Source organism: Leopardus geoffroyi, chromosome B2, assembly GCF_018350155.1.
Source record: "Leopardus geoffroyi isolate Oge1 chromosome B2, O.geoffroyi_Oge1_pat1.0, whole genome shotgun sequence".
Classification (NCBI taxonomy): domain Eukaryota; kingdom Metazoa; phylum Chordata; class Mammalia; order Carnivora; family Felidae; genus Leopardus; species Leopardus geoffroyi.
The window spans coordinates 32165382-32182973 of record NC_059332.1 but is presented as its reverse complement, the minus strand read 5'-3'; the positions used below and the strand labels follow the sequence as shown (position 1 = coordinate 32182973).

Here is a 17592-nt window from a genome sequence, read left to right as displayed (position 1 = left end):
GACTGTGATAGAGAAGTAGGTAAGGAGCGGGATGGGGATTTGTAGGAGAGGAAACTTGCAAGGCGGACTGCGGCTCATCAGTGGAAAGAAAATTGAAAATCCAGAGGGAAATGAGACTGAAATCTATCAGACTCAGAACAATTAGAGAGTTGGATAGTTCCAAACTGGTGTCTGGGGGTATGGAGAAAACTCACATATTGCTTGATGGAGTGTAGCTGCCTCAGATGGTCAGAATAGCACTCAGGGGACACTTGGTCAAACTGAAGAGATGTATGTCATATGACGCAGCACTCCCACAACTTGTTAGACATCAAAAATGTTCACACAGGCCCATAAAGGGACAGCTAGGGGCTGCTGCTGGCTGTGGCAGTATTTGTGAAACTGAGGAGTTGGCAGAAATCAGTCGGTGTGATCATCCCTGGGACAGCAAATACCTAAACTGTTGTCATGTGCACCATGGAATATTATGCAACCCTTAGAAGAAACCAAATGATTGTACTCTTAACTCTCTTGTCAGATCTTATGGTTATTATGCTGAGTGACAGAAAAAGAAAACAATATACTTTATAACATTGTGTAGGAATGTTAAAAATATAGACACATGGGGGGCGCCTGGGTGGCTTAGTCAGTTAAGCGTCCGACTTCGGCTCAGGTCATGATCTCACGGTCCGTGAGTTCGAGCCCCGCGTCGGGCTCTGTGCTGACAGCTCAGAGCCTGGAGCCTGTTTCAGATTCTGTGTCTCCCTCTCTCTCTGCCCCTCTCCTGTTCATGCTCTGTCTCTCTCTGTCTCAAAAATAAATAAACATTAAATAAACATTAAAAAAAATATATATATATAGACACATGAGAAATACATATTTTGAAAGAATGCATAGGAACAAAAACTATGTAGGAAACCCATTAGAATGGGTGGGTGTGGGGCACCTGAGTGGCTCAGTCGGTTAAGTATTTGACTCTGGATTTCAGCTCAGGTCATGATCTTGTGGTTCATGAGTTCGAGCCCCATGTGGGGATCTGTGCTGACAGTTCAGAGCCTGTTTGGGATTCTCTCTCTCCCTCGCTTTCTGCCCTTCTCCCACTCTTGCTTACTCTCTCTCTCAAAATAAATAAATAAACTTAAAAAAAAAAGAATGGGTGAGTGCATTCTCTGTGTGTTTTAGAATCTTATCACAATGATCACATTAGGGACACTCAGACAATGTGATTTTTTCCCCATGTCTTATCCTGTTCTTTACACTTGAACATTTTAAAGCAAGTTACTCTTTTGTTTGTATCTGTATACAGCATCTAACCTTAGTCTTAGTAAATACTTATGAATCAGAGAATGGGCAGATAATTGATTTTGTTTTTTAAAATATGTTTCCAGCTTTATTGACATATATTTGATGATAAAAAACCACATAGGGGTGCCTGGGTGGCTCAATCGGTTGAACGTCCAACTCTTGATTTTGGCTCAGGTCATGATCCCAGGGTTGTGGGATCAAGCCCCACTGGCCTCCAGGCTGAACATGGAGCTTGCTTGGGATTCTCTCTCTCTCTCTCTCTCTCTCTCTTTCTCAATCCACCTCCTCTCCCCCTCTCCCCCACTTGTGCATACTTTCTCTCTCTCTAAAATTTAAAAAATCATGATAAAGCCTGATGGCCTGATACACGTGTACATTTTGAAATAGTCACAAGCCAAATGGCATATTCACCATCTTATGCAGTTACCAGTTACCTTTTTTTCTTTTTTCTTTTGTAGTGAAAACACTCAAGATCTACCTTCTTAAATTTCAAGTACACAATATGATACTGTCAACTATAGACACATTGCTGTACATAGTTCTCTAGAACTTAACTCATCTTGCATAACTGAAACTTAGTACTCCTTGCAAAATACCTCCCCATTTTCACCTCCCCTAACCCCTGGTAACCACTTCTATGGATTTGACTATTTTAGATTTCACATACAAGTAAGATCATGCAGTATTTGTCTTTCTACATCCGGTCCGTTTCACTGAGCGTAATGTCCTACAGATTCAGCCATGTTGTTGCAAATGTCAGGATTTCCTTCTTGTTAGAGGCTGAAGAGTATTTCGCTGTGTGTATATGCCACATTTTCTTTATTCATTCATCTGTCCATGGACATTTAAGTTGTGTCCGTATGTTGGCTATGTGAATAATGCTGAAGTGAACATGGAAGTGCAGATATCTCTTCAAAATCCAGATTTCATTTCTTTTGGATATGTACCCAGAAGTGGGATTGTTGGATCTTGGATCATATGGTAGTTCTAATTTTACTTATTTGCTTACTTAATTACTTAATTAATTTAGAGAGCAAGAGAGTGTGAGCAGGAGAGAGGGCAGAGGGAGAGAGAGAGAGAATCTTAAGCAGGCTCCATACTCACCGGACTCTGGGATCATGACCTGAGTTGAAATCAAGAGTCGGACACTCAACCAATGGAGCCACCCATGCACTCCTATTTTTAATTTTTTTGAGCAGCCTCCATACTGTTTTCCATAATGGGTGCACCAACTTATATCCCCACCAGCAGTGTGCAGGGTTCTCTTTTCTCCACATCCTAGAATCATTAATCTTCTTCCATCTTTTGATACTAGCCATTCTACCAGGTGTGAGATGGTATCTTATGGTGGTTTTGATTTGCATTTCCCTGATAATTAGTAAAGTTGAGTACTTTTTCATATACATGTTGGCTAACCGTATGTCTTCTTTGGAGAAATGTCTATTCAGGTCCTTTGCTGGTTTTTTAATCAGTTTTTTGTTTGTTTGTTTGTTTATTTTCTATTGAGTTACATGAGTTCCTGTACTTTGAAAATAAATTTAGTAAATTTAGTAAGTTGCTTGTTAGTTTAATGCAATTTTGTTTGTCTGTTTTTGCTTGTTGCCGGTACTTTTGATGTCATGTCCAAAAGATCATTGCTCAAACCAATGTCAAGAAGGTTTTCCTGTATGTTTTCTTCCAGAAGTTTTATAATTTCAGATTTTACATTTAAGTCTTTAATCATTTTGAGTTGATTTTTATATATGGTGTGAGATAAGCATCCTATTTTATTATTATGCATGTGGATATCCAGTTTCCTCAGTATCATTTATTGAAGACTATCTTTTCCCCATTGTATGTTCGTGGCATTCTCGTTGAGTATAAGTTGACTGTAGATGTGTGGATTTATTTCTGGGCCATTATGGTCCACTGCTCTATACGTCTGTATTTATGTCAGTATCATACTGTTTTTTTTAAAACTTTATTCATTTATTTTGAGAGAGAGAGAGAGAACAAGGGAGGGGCAGAGAGAGGGAGAGAGAGAATCCTAAGCGCTAACAGCACAGAGCGTGACATGGGGCTGAAACCCACAAACCCTAAGATCATGACCTGAGCTGAAATTAAGAGTTGGATGCTTAACCGACTGAGCCACCCAGGCACCTTAGATTATACTGTTTAAAAAAAAATTTTTTTAACGTTTATTTATTTTTGAGACAGAGAGAGACAGAGCATGAATGGGGGAGGGTCAGAGAGAGGGAGACACAGAATCTGAAACAGGCTCCAGGCTCTGAGCTGTCAGCACAGAGCCCAAGGCGGGGCTCGAACTCACAGACCGCGAGATCATGACCTGAGCCGAAGTTGGACGCTTAACCGACTGAGCTACCCAGGTGCCCCATAGATTATACTGTTTTAATCACTGTAGCTTTGTAATATATTTTGAAATCAGGAAATGTGATGCTTTGTTCTTCTTGCTCAGGATTGCTTTGATCATTCAGGATCTTTTCTGATTCCATATGAATTTTAGAGTTATTTTGTTCTATTTCCATCAAGAATATTACTGGGGTTTTGAAAAGGATGGCATGGAATCTGTAGATCATTTTGGGTACTATGGATATTCTTCCAGTCCAGTCTTTTTTGATTTCTTTTGCCAATGTTTTGTAATTTCCAGTGTACATGTCTTTCACCTCTTTGGTAAAGTTTATTCCTAAGTATTTTACACTTTTGGTTGCTATTGTGAGTGTGATTGTTTTCTAAACTTCTATTCAGACAGTTCATTGTCTGTGTATAGAAAGGTGATTGATGTTTGTATGTTAACTTAATATCTTGCAACTTTACTGAATTTTTTGAAAAGTTCTAATTGTTTTTTTGTTTTTTGAGTCTTTGTGGTTTTCTGTCTATATGAGCTTGTCATCCACAAACAGAGATAATTCTACTTCTCTGTTTCTGGTTCGGATATCTTTTATGTCTTTTTCTTGTCTAATTGTTCTGGCCAGGACTTCCATAACTATGTTGCAAAGAAGAGGCAAGAGTGGATATCCTTGCCTTGAACCAGATCTTGGAAAACTCTCAGTTTTTCTCCATTGATAAGGTAGGCTGTGGGCTTTTCATATATGACCTTTACTGTGTTGAGTTTGAGTTCCCTCTATACTTATTTTGTTGAGAGTCTAATTGTGAATGGGTGCCAAACTTTCTCAAATGTTTTTTCTGTGGCTGTTGAGATGATCATGTATTGTTTTTCCTTTTTGTTTTATTAATGTGGTGTATTGCACTTATTGATTTGTTTATGTTCAACTATCCTTGCATCCCAGGGATGTGTCCCACTTAGTCATGGTGTATAATTCCTTTAGTATGCTGTTGAATATGGTTTGCTTGTATTCTTTTGAGGATCTTTAAAACACGTTTACATATTTATTTATTTATTTTGAGAAAGAGAGAGAGAGTATGAGCATGTAGGGAGAGGGGTAGAGAGAGAAGGAGAAAGAGAGAATCCCAATCAGGCTCTGTGCTGTCAGTGCAGAGCCAAATACGGAACTCAAGCCCACCAACCATGAGATCATGATCTGAGCCAAAAACAAGAGTTGGATGCTTAACCCATTGAGCCACCCAGGTGCCCCTCTTTTGAGGATCTTGAATATATATTCATTATGGATATTGGCCTGCAGTTTTCTTTTCTTGTGTTGTCTTTGTCTGGTTTTGTTAACAGCATAATGCTGGTCAGCAAAGAGTTGATTATACATTACTGGCTGCCTGGAATCTAACTGGGGGTCCACAATTGTCTATTGAAGGAGTCTTTAAATTGCAGCTTCTCTATGTGACTTAAAATGTATCATCAATGGAAACTCCAGAATGAATTTGTGGCACAACTTCCCAGACCACAGAAATGAGGGCAATGCGGCACAGTGGCAGAAGTAAAGGATGTTTGAAGAGCATGTCAACACGAGGCTCACCATGTCAGTTCAGGGTTGAGCTTGGGAAGCCCAGCTCCCAGATGAAGCTTCTCCTTCTGCTCAAGACCCTCTCTGAGTCGCTGTCAAGGGGCCTTAACAGGCCCTCCTAAGAGTCAGAGAAGGGTGTGTGTGTGTGTGGGGGGGGGGGGTCTGGCCATTGTCTCTGTCACTGCAGAGATGACTAGAGTTGATTTGGGTGGTCTCTTCAGAATCCTTGTCCTTCCTCAGGGCTCCATGTGTCCCAGTTTGAAGTTGCTCAACTGATTGCTCAGGCAGGGAGGAGGAAGAGTAGCCTCAGGAGCCACCACACAAGCCTCAGGGAGCCCCATTTGACTTTTTTTTTTTTAAATCCTATTTATTTTGAATTATGGTTCAACATTTTTTTTTTTCAACGTTTATTTATTTTTGGGACAGAGAGAGACAGAGCATGAACGGGGGAGGGGCAGAGAGAGAGGGAGACACAGAATCGGAAACAGGCTCCAGGCTCTGAGCCATCAGCCCAGAGCCCGACGCGGGGCTCGAACTCACGGACCGCGAGATCGTGACCTGGCTGAAGTGGGACGCTTTAACCGACTGCGCCACCCAGGCGCCCCCTCCCCCCCCCCCCCATTTGACTTTTAGTGGCTGTGCCACAGGAGCACTTCATTTCTCTCAGTCTCCTGAGCCTGTCTTGCTCTATGCTCTGCCCTCTCAGCCTCTGAGCCCCTGGCCCCATCCAGTTTGGAGTCTGTGATATCTATCTTCTACCTGCCCTGCCTGCTCTCCTCCCTCACGTCCAACTCCATTCCCTGTTCCACTAAGAGGTTTCCCCGCCTGTTTTTCAATCAGAACACAGTTCTGCTAGTTCTCAGTAGTGGTTGCAATGCTTTCTTTTTTTAAAGCAATTGACTTAAAAAAATTTTGATGTAGTCCCAATGGTTTGTTTTTGCTTTATTTTCCTTGCCTCAGAAGACTTCTCTAGAAAAATGCTGCTATGACTGTTGGTGGGAATGCAAACTGGTGCAGCCACTGTGGAAAACAGTATGGAGAGTGCTCAAAAAATTAAAAACAGAAATAGTAAAAAGTTAAAAATAGAAATAAGAATCTACTCATTGCATTGCTGGCTATGTACCCAAAGAATATGAAAACACTAATTCAAAAGGATATGTGCACCCCTGTGTTTAATGCAGCATTGTTTATAATAGCCAAATTATGGAAGCAGTCCAAGTGTCCATTGATAGATGAATGGATAGAGAAGATGTGGTGTATAGATACAATGGAATGTCATTCAGCCATAAAAAAGAATGAAATCTTGCCATTTGCAATGACATGGATGGAGCTACAGTATAATGCTAAGTGAAATAAGTCAGTCAGAGAAAGACAAATACCATGTGATTTCAGTCATATATGGAATTTAAGAAACAAAACAAATAAACAAAGGGAAAAAAGAGACAAACCAAGAAATGACTCTTAACTATAGAGAACAAACGATGGTTATCAGAGGGAAGGTGGATGGAGGGATGGGTGAAACAGGTGAAGGGGATTAAAGAGTACACTTACCTTGATGAGCACTGAGTAATATATAGAATTGCTGAATCACTATATTGTACACCTGAAACTAATATAACACTGCATGTTAACTGTACTGGAGTTAAAAAAAAAATTTCTTTAAAGTAAAGCAATTGACTTCTTTTTCCCATAATGAGATCTTATTTTCAAAGCAGACAGATGTCATACAAAGGGTCTCTCAAAACTGTCTTGTATGTGTATTTGAAAAGTATCACAGAGTTTGTAAAACTCTTGAAAACATCTGAATTTTCTAGAGTAGAGCTAGAAGAGTTCTGACATAAAAGAAATCATCTTTTCAGAATAGGACATATTAAGACTATGTAATTACTATAGGATATAAGGAAGGCAATGTGGACAGGGCAGTAAAGATGTCCACAGACCAGTTGTGTGGCCTTGGGCAAGTAATCAACTTCTCAGAGTCTCAACTTTTTTACCTATAAAAAAGGATGTTGTTATCATTATTTTTTTACCTTGAAGGACTGCTTTGATTTAATTTAAAACTCAATAAAACGATATAAATAAAACCTAGAGCATAGAGTCTGGCCCTGGTCACTGGAGGCTAAAGCTCTTCCCCTTGTCAAGCTGTGATGGGGTAGATTATGGGGAGACAGAGAGAAACGAGGGACAGAGCCTGGTTTGTTCAGAATGGCTCAAAAGGAGCTGCCCTTTGAAGCACGACATTAATGCTTGAAAAGGAGCTTTTATTAACAATACTGATAGTTTTTCTTTCCACCTCTTCTTTCACTTGGGAAAGGGAGGCAGAGGAAGGGGAGTAAACAAAAGCTTAAATCCCCAGGTGTCTTCTGCTGCCCAGGTGTGTGGTAGGCCGGAGTCCCAGGGCCTAAATGCCAGGATGGAGAATGCCCTGAACAGAGGATGTTTCAAGCGGCAATTAGAGCTGTTTCATCCATGAGTCGGATGCTTCCTTTCTCCACAATTTTCTTCATGATCCAATAGGCACTAGTATTTTCTCAACAATCTCAGTGTCACCCAGGTCCCGTTAAGCGAGGTTCTCCCCTTTTCTCTCTTTTTATTTTTGCTCTGTTGGAAGTTGAGGAAACCCCGAGGAATTGGAAGCATATGAAGGAAATGGAGGAATATGCCCAGGCCCATTGGGTCCAAGTTTCCCGGACTCCACATTTCACCCAGCAGTGAGTTCCTCAGCATCAAAACTGTGCCAAGAGCTCTGGGTCCACCTGCTCCCACCCCCCAGTGGTCTCTCTTGCAGGGCAGGGAAATTCCATTTGTTCCTCTTATGTCTGAACCCACTGGCTTCTCCACCTCACCCCACCCCTCCCACCACCCACCACTCTCTGTTCACTCCAAAGCAGACCCCAGACCTGATTTCAAATGTACTCATATCAACGTCCACCGCTATCACTACCCACCACACCAGAATGGTGATGCCTCTCCTCTCATTCCTGTGGGACACTGTCCCATCTCACCAGCTATTTCCACAGCCCCTCCAGCAGTCTAGGATTCTCGCTTCTCCATTTCTTCTCTTATGTGCAAGCACACGTGCATGGCTGAGATGCCCTGTCCAACTCTCTGTCCACCTGAGTCATAAATGTCTGAAATTTTCTCTTCCCTCTATCTGAGAAATGGGTATATCGGGATGGAGTCTGAGCAGATGGATTTGGGAGTTTCAGATGCTACTACCTCTGGAAATTGAGGAAAGAGCCCCACCTGATCCTTAGGAGGAAGTGGGGCTGGCCTTATGGATGGGGATGAAGAGGCTGAGAAATTTTAACATAAACAGATTCACCTTTCTATCACACATGGTGGTGAACCAGAACTAGAAAAGGCCATTTCCTGTTTCTCACTTCTTCTCTGGCTCTGTCCTGATGTGCCCTGACCTGACTCCTGATGTGAGGGACAGCTGCAACTGGTATCCTGCTGGCCTTAACCATAGCTTGTGCCTGTCACCCTCTTCTGCTGCCCTGGCCAACAATGGTCATGGAATGAGGGTTCTCCACAGGGTCTGCGGACCCTTCCACAGAACCCACCAGCGCCTAGGTTCTGGAGCGCCTACCTGGAGCACTGATTCGATAGAGAGATCTTCAGATTGTGGACAATGCAAACTAACCATAATTTCCCCTTTCTGATCTTTGATGTTGAAATGCCATTTTGATGATCCCTCTGTGAGAAACTTGTCCCTCCAAATCACTCCAGATCACCAGGTACCATTGTCCCTTGATTTCTTTTTCTCTCTGGTGAGACTAGCAGCCCCTGCACTATGTCAGAGCCCCAAAGCCTTCCTCAGGGAGTGGGCCCATATGGAAGGCCCCCCTAAGATCATTTCCCTGAGGGAGGTTCTCCAAGAATAGCAGCTCTGCACTTACCTGGGGTGTCTCTGCTCTGAACCAAAGGGGAGCTCAGCGTCATCAAGGACATCATGAGAGCTGCCATCCCCGGGGCCCCAGGGACCCTCAGGACCACCATCCTGGAGCCTGGGAGAAAGGATGGGGGCTGAGATATTTGCAGTCAGAGCAGTTCTCACTCAATGGGATATCAGAGAGCTTGGACAGCCTTCTATAGCCTCTGGGAGTGGCCAGATTCTGAAAAAGGAACCAATAATCAGGAATTGTCACTCACCAGACAGAAGTTTGGGGCAAAGTACATGATTCTTTAAGGTGTAAGATTCACTGAATACAGTATAAGGAGAGAGATTCTCATTTTGAGCAACTGGCTGAGCCATAAAGCTTGATTATTTTATATATTTTCCTCCCTAGGAAATCGTTCCCCCTCCATGGTGAACACCATCCCCTATTTAAAATTAAAAAATCAAATCATCTTCCTCTTAATGATATTGTTTTGAAATATGTCATTGAAGTTATCTTGTATTTTTTATGGGTAGTGACTTTTGTGAATGGATAACTTTTCTTTAAAACTTCATGTTGATTCTTAGTATCATACAAGAATTCATTTGTTATCAAATGATATTATGTGTACCATTTTATGCCTTTGATAATTTTTGAATTTTTTTTTCAACGTTTTATTTATTTTTGGGACAGAGAGAGACAGAGCATGAACGGAGGAGGGGCAGAGAGAGAGGGAGACACAGAATCGGAAACAGGCTCCAGGCTCTGAGCCATCAGCCCAAAGCCTGACGCGGGGCTCGAACTCACGGACCGCGAGATCGTGACCTGGCTGAAGTCGGACGCTCAACCGACTGCGCCACCCAGGCGCCCCGCCTTTGATAATTTTTGTATATACCTTTGGTAATTTTAGAGGAATTGTTTGATGTTTCCAGGCAGATAAGCAGAAAGCAAAAAATACTTAATTGCTTCATTTCTAATTGTTACTCTTTTATTTCCTCTTCATATAGAATGTGGTGATATAAGGCACCTTTATTTAAATGTTAAACATTTAAATGTTACTGTTAAGGACAATTTCCCTAATCATTTCACATTAAGTCTAATGGTACATCTTTCTCTGACGTGTTGTTTTATTATAGAGGGGTTTGGAGCTACAATAAAGGAGGGTGGATCTACAGAAAGTTCCTCTGGTGTTTATTGTTAAAATTACAGAATTTATATTAGTGGAGCAAATAATACATTGCATTTGATAAAGAATTTCATGTGGTCTGAACTAGTCCTGCATTGTAATAATTAACATTTCTTGATTCCTTACTATGTGCAAGGCTTTGTTTTAAGAGATTCACAAATTCTGAGTATCATCCCAATTAGATTTCACAATAAACTAATGACATAATAATTTCCATTCTACATGAGAAGCAGTAAGTCACAGTGGGTTTTTAAAAAAAGGCAGGAAGGGGCGCCTGGGTGGCGCAGTCGGTTAAGTGTCCGACTTCAGCCAGGTCACGATCTCGCGGTCCGTGAGCTCGAGCCCCGCGTCGGGCTCTGGGCTGATGGCTCAGAGCCTGGAGCCTGTTTCCGATTCTGTGTCTCCCTCTCTCTCTGCCCCTCCCCCGGTCATGCTCTGTCTCTCTCTGTCCCAAAAATAAATAAAAAACGTTGAAAAAAAATTTAAAAAGAATATTTAAAAAATAAATAAATAAATAAAAAATAAAAAAAGGCAGGAAGTAGCAGAAAGGGCCTCATGCTTTGCTATAATGTATCAGGAACAATTTCCTAATAGAAAACTTAAATAATTTTATCTGCTTTTATTCAGTTCATCAGCACTTTATTTAAGGACTTAATACATTAGTTGGAAATTGTATTTGTTTTGTCATTGTCTTTTTAGGTTGTGTGTTCTGGGGGAGTATATTTCAGGAACTATCTGTATTGTTTGTTGGGATTATTTGGTGTTTAAAAGTTACCAAAAGTATATACATATGTTGAACTGAAAAAAAAAAAAAAAAAAAAAGAATGGTCTTTGATAACTTCATTGGTCTGTTCAAAACTCTCAGATCTGTAACTTTCTGAAGCATTTTATATGGATGCTCCCATGTCACCCTCACAGAATTACTGATACACAAGTGCTACCATCTCCATTTCAAAAATGAAGAAACTGTGGCCCAGAAAGGCCAAGTAATTTGTATAAAGTGGTACAGTTACTTCCATGCCTTATCTGGTATAACCCAGAGACCCTTAGTCAATCCCCTTTTTACTTCTAAGATCTACAGAACTGCTGAGAGGAGAAAATACACACCACACACCTTGAGTGACTGCCTGTACAGCTCCCAGGACTAATTCTGAGTTCTGGGATCGACAGTCTAACCTTCTAAATGGTTAACACACTGCTTAGGACTTGTGCTGTCCCAGAACACGTCCATGCAAGGGGGATGGTGTTCACCGTGGAGGGACCTTAAGTAGGATCCATGCCCAATGTGGGGCTTGAACTCACAACCCTGAGATTAAGAGTAGCATGCTGTTATTGACTGAGCCAGCCAGGCAGAGAGGAAGATGGTTATGATGTCTCTTCCATAGTTTTCTTTCTCTTATTCCCAAATCCCACATAGGTTGGGACTTTCCGGGCCACCTTCATCCTGACAGCTCTCCCACTTCCTCTCCCAGTGGTTCTATCATTTTCTTTCCTGGCCAGAGATGCCTCTTCTGACATTTTCTGGTTGAGCTGTTTCACCTCCACCCCTTCTCCCTCAACGGGATAGGGAAGTAAGTCCTGGATTCAGAACTCTGCCCTGCCCTACACTACCTCATTCTCTCTTCACAGGCTGGTTCACAGCGGTCACTGCAGATGCACCTTGAAGACATAAGGTGCCAGACCCAAGTCATGATCCTGCGAGTCATCTCCCTGGCTGCCCTTCTGAGTCCCCATGGAACTGGGGCCATCAGGGGTGAGTGCTCTGGTGGGCCAGAGAGGGCGTGGGCTATAAGGAGATTTGTAGCCCACAGGTGCTGTGTTCTCTCCTGTTTCTCCCCTTCCTTCTTCTTCCTCTTGTATGAGGTGTTCTGCTTTTTTCTTTCTGACAGCAGCAAGAACCAGTGTTTATTGAACCTGACCAAGTGCCAACTCTCATTTCATTTTCACAACAGCTTTTGCAGGAGTGCATTTATTATTCTCAACCTAGAAATTAAAAGGCAGAGAACATGTCTCATGAGCTCCATGTCACAGTGTGGATGAGTGAAGAGCCATGGCTCTGTGTCTTCTGGACAATCTGTGTGTCTCTCTTAAATTTCAGAGGTAAACTTCTTGAAATTGGAGTCTGCAATGCCTGTTTTGGACTTTCCCCTGCTTCGCTCAGTCCTCAGCCCACTGCATTCTCCCTTTTGTCTCCTCACATCTGATGCTGCTCTCAGTGGGGCCACTAGTGGTCTCCCTACAATGAAAACCAGTGGTCACTTGTCCGTGTGGATCTTACCTGTGTCACTAGTAATATTTGCGACATGACCACTTCCTCCTTCCTGGAATTTTTCTCTTGTTCTTTGTCTTGAGGAGCACACTTCCTCCTTGTTTTCTTCCCACTCATTAGTCGTCTCCTTTACAGCCTCTTTTTTAAGAACATTTATTCAAGTGATTTTTACACCCAGCGTGGGGCTTGAACTCATGACCCCGAGATCAAGAGTCACATGCTCTTTCAACTGAGCCAGACAGGTGCCCCCAGCCTCTTTTTTGAATGTCCATATTTGTTGCCAGGACGCAGGACCACACACTCCGACCCTACTATGATGACTTTGTACACTTCTTGGGTGACTCAATCCAAGCTTTTAACTTCACCTACCATGAGGACTCCTAGTCTATGTCACTGGCCCAGTCTAGCCTGAGATCCATCCATTATTTCAACTGCCCTCAAATCAACTCCAATTGGTCACCCAGAAATTCAAACTCATTATGTCCCCCAAAGAACACTTTTTCTTCTCTCAACCACTTCCTTGTCCTTCATTACTTTTTCAGTCACTGATGCCACAATTCTCCATGTTGCTTGGATATTTTGGACTCCTTCATATCCCTATTTCCCCCACAGTACTTACTGAGTCCTGTGGCTTCTCATCTCTTCACTGTCATTCAAATTCATCCTCTCTTCTTCTTACCCCATGTTACTGCCCTATCTACACCCTCATCACTTGCCACCTGATTGCTGAAGAGTCCTACTGGTCTTGCTTGCAAACGAGCCTCCTCTAATCTATCATCCTTATAGCTGCCACCTTCATGTACAAATCTGATTGTGTTACTCTCTGAAGACCCTTCAATGATTTTCCAGGGGGCTCTGGATCAAATTCAAACACCTGCAATTATCATACAAGGCAGGTCCTAAAGTAGGCTCTCCATATCCTCCGAGCTGCCGTAGCACCCTCCGACCCTCCAAGAAGTCCCATGCCTCTCTGCTCCTACGTCTCCTGCTAGAGACACCACTTCTCTCTGTCTCTGCTAACCTCACATAAAAACCATCTCTAGGAAGCCTTACTTCAATCTCATTTTAATGCTCTCCATTTGCTCCCAAGCAGCACCTGTATGTACCCTGTGATAATGCAGTAGTGATGACCACATATATATGAATCATCTTTGTCTCTCTCATTCTTTCGATCTCAGCTTGAGGACAAGGACCATGTCTTTTGAGTTATAGCCTTAATGCCTAGAGAGTCAAGGTTCACATTAAAGGCTTTTTTTGACTGAATGAAAGTGAACATCTGTAAGAGTATAATTTGCTTCACAATGCACAGACCTTTAGTTTTAAGACTTTGCAAAAACAATAAAATGAGATATCTTAGGATGAACAAACTATGTCCGGGTAGCCATGTCTGTTCCCTGTATGTTTTCTTCTTTCTTCTTCTTTTATCTTCTTTTCTGTAGGTGAGGATTTTGTAGCCACTAAATTCAGTGGATGTCCCCAAGCACTTGCATGAGACAATGAATCCTGTCACTAGAAGCATCTAAGGAGAGGATTAGTTCTTGTGTTGGAGCTGCAGGGTGAATCTTTGAATCTTTGATTCGGAGGTGAGACCAGTGAACCCTGGAGAGTCACTTCCTCCTAATTCCTTTTCTTTTCTTAGCCCCAAACTCATTTTTATTGTTTTACTGTAATACCAATAGATTTTTTGTTATTGTAAATCTTTTTGTTGTTTCTTTCACATCAGGTAAAACTAAGATGCTATGCCATAGGTGTTTCAAATGCAACAACTATTATTTCCAGTGGAAACTATAAAACATAAAGTCAACAAGAAAATTTGTGAATGCTGTGTGAATGATAATACTTGAAAATTTAATATGCCTTAAATGAAGGTGTTGTGGACAAGGTTACATGATCTACCATCATGTAAAGCTAAAACAGTAAGTAGAAGTCTGTAAGTAGCACCAAGACTCTGGACGTCTTTTCATTTCCTTCACAATTTAAAAAAATTTCCACTCCAGAAGATTTTTATTCCACTCTCCCCTTTCTCCCACTCCACTTTGTGACTTTATCATTAACTTGATATGTCTTTTTCTGCAAGGCTTCTGAGATGTTGTGGGTGTGGATGGAGAGGATGATTCCATCTTCCTTTCAGCATGAATTGTGCTACCTTGGGCTAGTTATTTAACCTCTGTGGGCAGGTCTCTAATATGCAAAAGAATGCTTTACCTGGGGGTATGAAATTGCAAAGAATAAATTGAATGCATAGTAAGTTCTCCATAAATATTACCTTATTATTGTGTTCATTGTGATTATTCTTGTACTGGAGTGATGGATGCTTAAATTTTCTGGAATAAAGGGAAACAACCTGAATTTTCAGTAAGTCATATCTCTCATTGTTTCTTCCCATTTCTTTTCTTTCAGTTTGCATTTCTCATTTTCTGTGTTCTTCATTCATGTTATTACTATTTCCTTATCTCCTTGCTTCTTGTGTTCTGTTTACTTTCTTACATAGTCACCTGTTCTTCAATCTCCCTTCTTCCTCTTCATGCAGTGGGCCACGTGTCAACGTATGTCCAGTTTGTCCAGACACACAGACCCTCTGGAGAGTACATGTTTTAGTTTGGTGAGGATGAGCAGTTCTATGTGGATCTGGATAAGAAGGAGACCATCTGGCATCTGCCAGAGTTTATTCGTGCCTTCAACTTTGATGCTTGGAGGGGTACTGCTGACATTGTCACGGCAAAGAAGAACCTGAACACTCTGATCCAACGGTCCAACCACACCAGGGCCACAAATGGTACTGCTTGCTCTTGCTTATTTCTCTACTACCCAACTGCAGGGATGGGAGAGCCCATCTGCTGCATAGAGAATGGGAGACCTAGATGTCCACTCATGAATGAACCTCTCTCTCCCTGTGAGTGAACAGTATTCACCTCACAGAGCTGGGTGGTTATGTCATCGAAGGAGACATTTTCTTCTTATTCAAGAAAAAGAAGGCTGAAGGAGGCCAGTCAGGGGTATGAGAAGCTATGACTTTGACCTGGAAGCCTGTGGGGGGCAAAGGGTCAGCCTGAGGGAGGTGGTCCCTAACCTGGAGAATATAGGTGGTGGGGTGGTGGGGTCCTTTGAGATACAGCCAAAGGCAGCAGATTCACCAGGTCTGTCCTTTCTCAGAGCCACCTGAGGTGGCCGTGTTTCCCAAGGAGCCTGTGGAGCTTGGACAGCCCAACACCCTCATCTGCCATGTGTACAAGTTCTTCCCACCTGTGCTCAATGTCACATGGCTGTGCAATGGGCAGACGGTCACCAAAGGTGTGGCTGAGAGCATCTTCCTGCCTAGCACAGAATTCAGGTTCCACAAGTTCCACTACCTGACCTTCATTCCCACGGCTGAAGATGTCTATGACTGCAAGGTGGAGCACTGGGGCTTGGACCAGCCACTCCTTCAGCACTGGGGTATGGAGCCCCTTCCTTTTGCCAGCACTGTCCTGACACCCTCTCTATTTCCAGGATCCATCTTTCCACAGCACCTGCTTTTCTTAATCCCATGTGTTTTATTGCCACTTTATCCAAATTTCACCGGTGGTCTCATTGTTTCTAACTCTTTATACCCCCAAACCTGAGGCCAGCTCCTGCTCTCTGCACTTTCTAACTCTTGTTTTTCCTTTGTGCCCCAGAGGCCCAGGAGCCTATCGAGGTGCCTGAGACAATGGAGACTGTGGTCTGTGCCCTGGGCCTGGTGGTGGGCGTGGCAGGCATCATCACTGGCACCATCATCCTGAAGACCAGGAGGCCCGACAACATCCCTGGGTGCAGGGGCCCCTGTGAGTTATCCCAGAGCTGGGATCATTATTTCCGCATCATACAGAGCGGGAAGCAGACACGAGGAGGGTGAAGGAATCTGTCCAAGGTCACACAGCTTGAAAGGTACAGAGTCTGGATTTGGATTCGGGCATTGGGGTTCCAGAGCTCCGTCTTATGTAATATGTAGATTATATCATCTATGGCCATTTTCTCTCTCCCTTACAATCTTCATAGCCTTGATTTTCTTTTGTTGTCGAAGTGATGTCTAGAACCTTTCAATACTATGTTAAACATTTGTAATAATAAAGGATATCCTACCTTTTGCATAATCTTAAGACGAATGGATTTAATTTCTCCATAGATATATTTGCTATAGATTTTTGGTTTATAATCCTTGCCATGTGGTAAAATTGATCAAATTCTGTTTATGCAAGTATTGAGTTGAATTCATTTGAAGTTAATATGAATGTTATTCTTTGGTTTATTGACTTTTTGGGTCATATTATAGATTTTCTGACATTGAAACTTCACTGCATTCCTAGGTATTTTGTGTGATCGCAGCCTACTGATATAAAGTAATGATGGTGATCAGCTAGGAATGCCTAGGGGCACTCGCTTGGGTCCCTACTACTTGTAGTGACAGGAGCCAATGTTGTGGCCCGATTGGCCCTTGTGGTTCTTATGACTGCAAGACAATCCTCAGCAACAACCATTAGGGAACTTTGAAAAAACAAGGTTTATTAATTTATTACTCACAAGTCCTGGAAGGCACTTGGCATGCCCAGAGCCACAAAGTGAGGTGTGGGGGGGAGGGAGACACCTGGGGATCTGTCATTTTTGGGGTTGAGGAAGGGGTGCCTCTGATTTCACAGGGTCACTCTTTGTTGGTGAATTTAAAACATAAGAGCTGGAATTAAAGTGCAGGAAGGCAGGGGTGCTTGGGTAGTTCAGTCGGTTAAGCCTCCAGCTTCAGCTCAGGTCATGATCTGGCAGTTTGTGGGTTTGAGGCCTACATGGGGCTCTGTGCTGACAGCTGGGAGCCTGGAGCCTGCTTCGGATTCTGTGTCTTCCTCTCTCTCTCTGCCCCTCCCCCACTCACACTCTGTCTGTCTCTCTCTCTCAAAAATAAACATTAAAAAAATTAAAAAAAAAAATAAAGTGCAGGAAGAGAAAAGCAGGGTCACTCAAGTGGTTATCTAGGTCACCCTGGGCTTTCTAAAAGGGGAACTTCATCAGGCAGGGGCCACCTGGCTCTTTATCTAGTTGTGTATCAGG

General features: G+C 42.5%; 2 protein-coding genes across 2 annotated transcripts in view; one reads left to right on the top strand and one right to left on the bottom strand.

The window, feature by feature from the left end:
- LOC123608222 (HLA class II histocompatibility antigen, DP beta 1 chain) overlaps nt 1–17592 on the bottom strand; it is a 32629-nt gene that overhangs the window by 3491 nt on the left and 11546 nt on the right. Inside the window, 1 exon segment of the mRNA XM_045497867.1 lies at nt 9101–9316. Coding sequence (XP_045353823.1) covers nt 9101–9200 — 100 coding nt within the window. The 5' untranslated portion in view covers nt 9201–9316.
- LOC123609888 (HLA class II histocompatibility antigen, DP alpha 1 chain) lies at nt 11776–16408 on the top strand. Its single transcript, XM_045500907.1, is given in 4 exon segments — nt 11776–12018; nt 15065–15310; nt 15688–15969; nt 16191–16408. Coding segments are annotated over 4 exon segments (846 nt in total). The 5' UTR covers nt 11776–11918.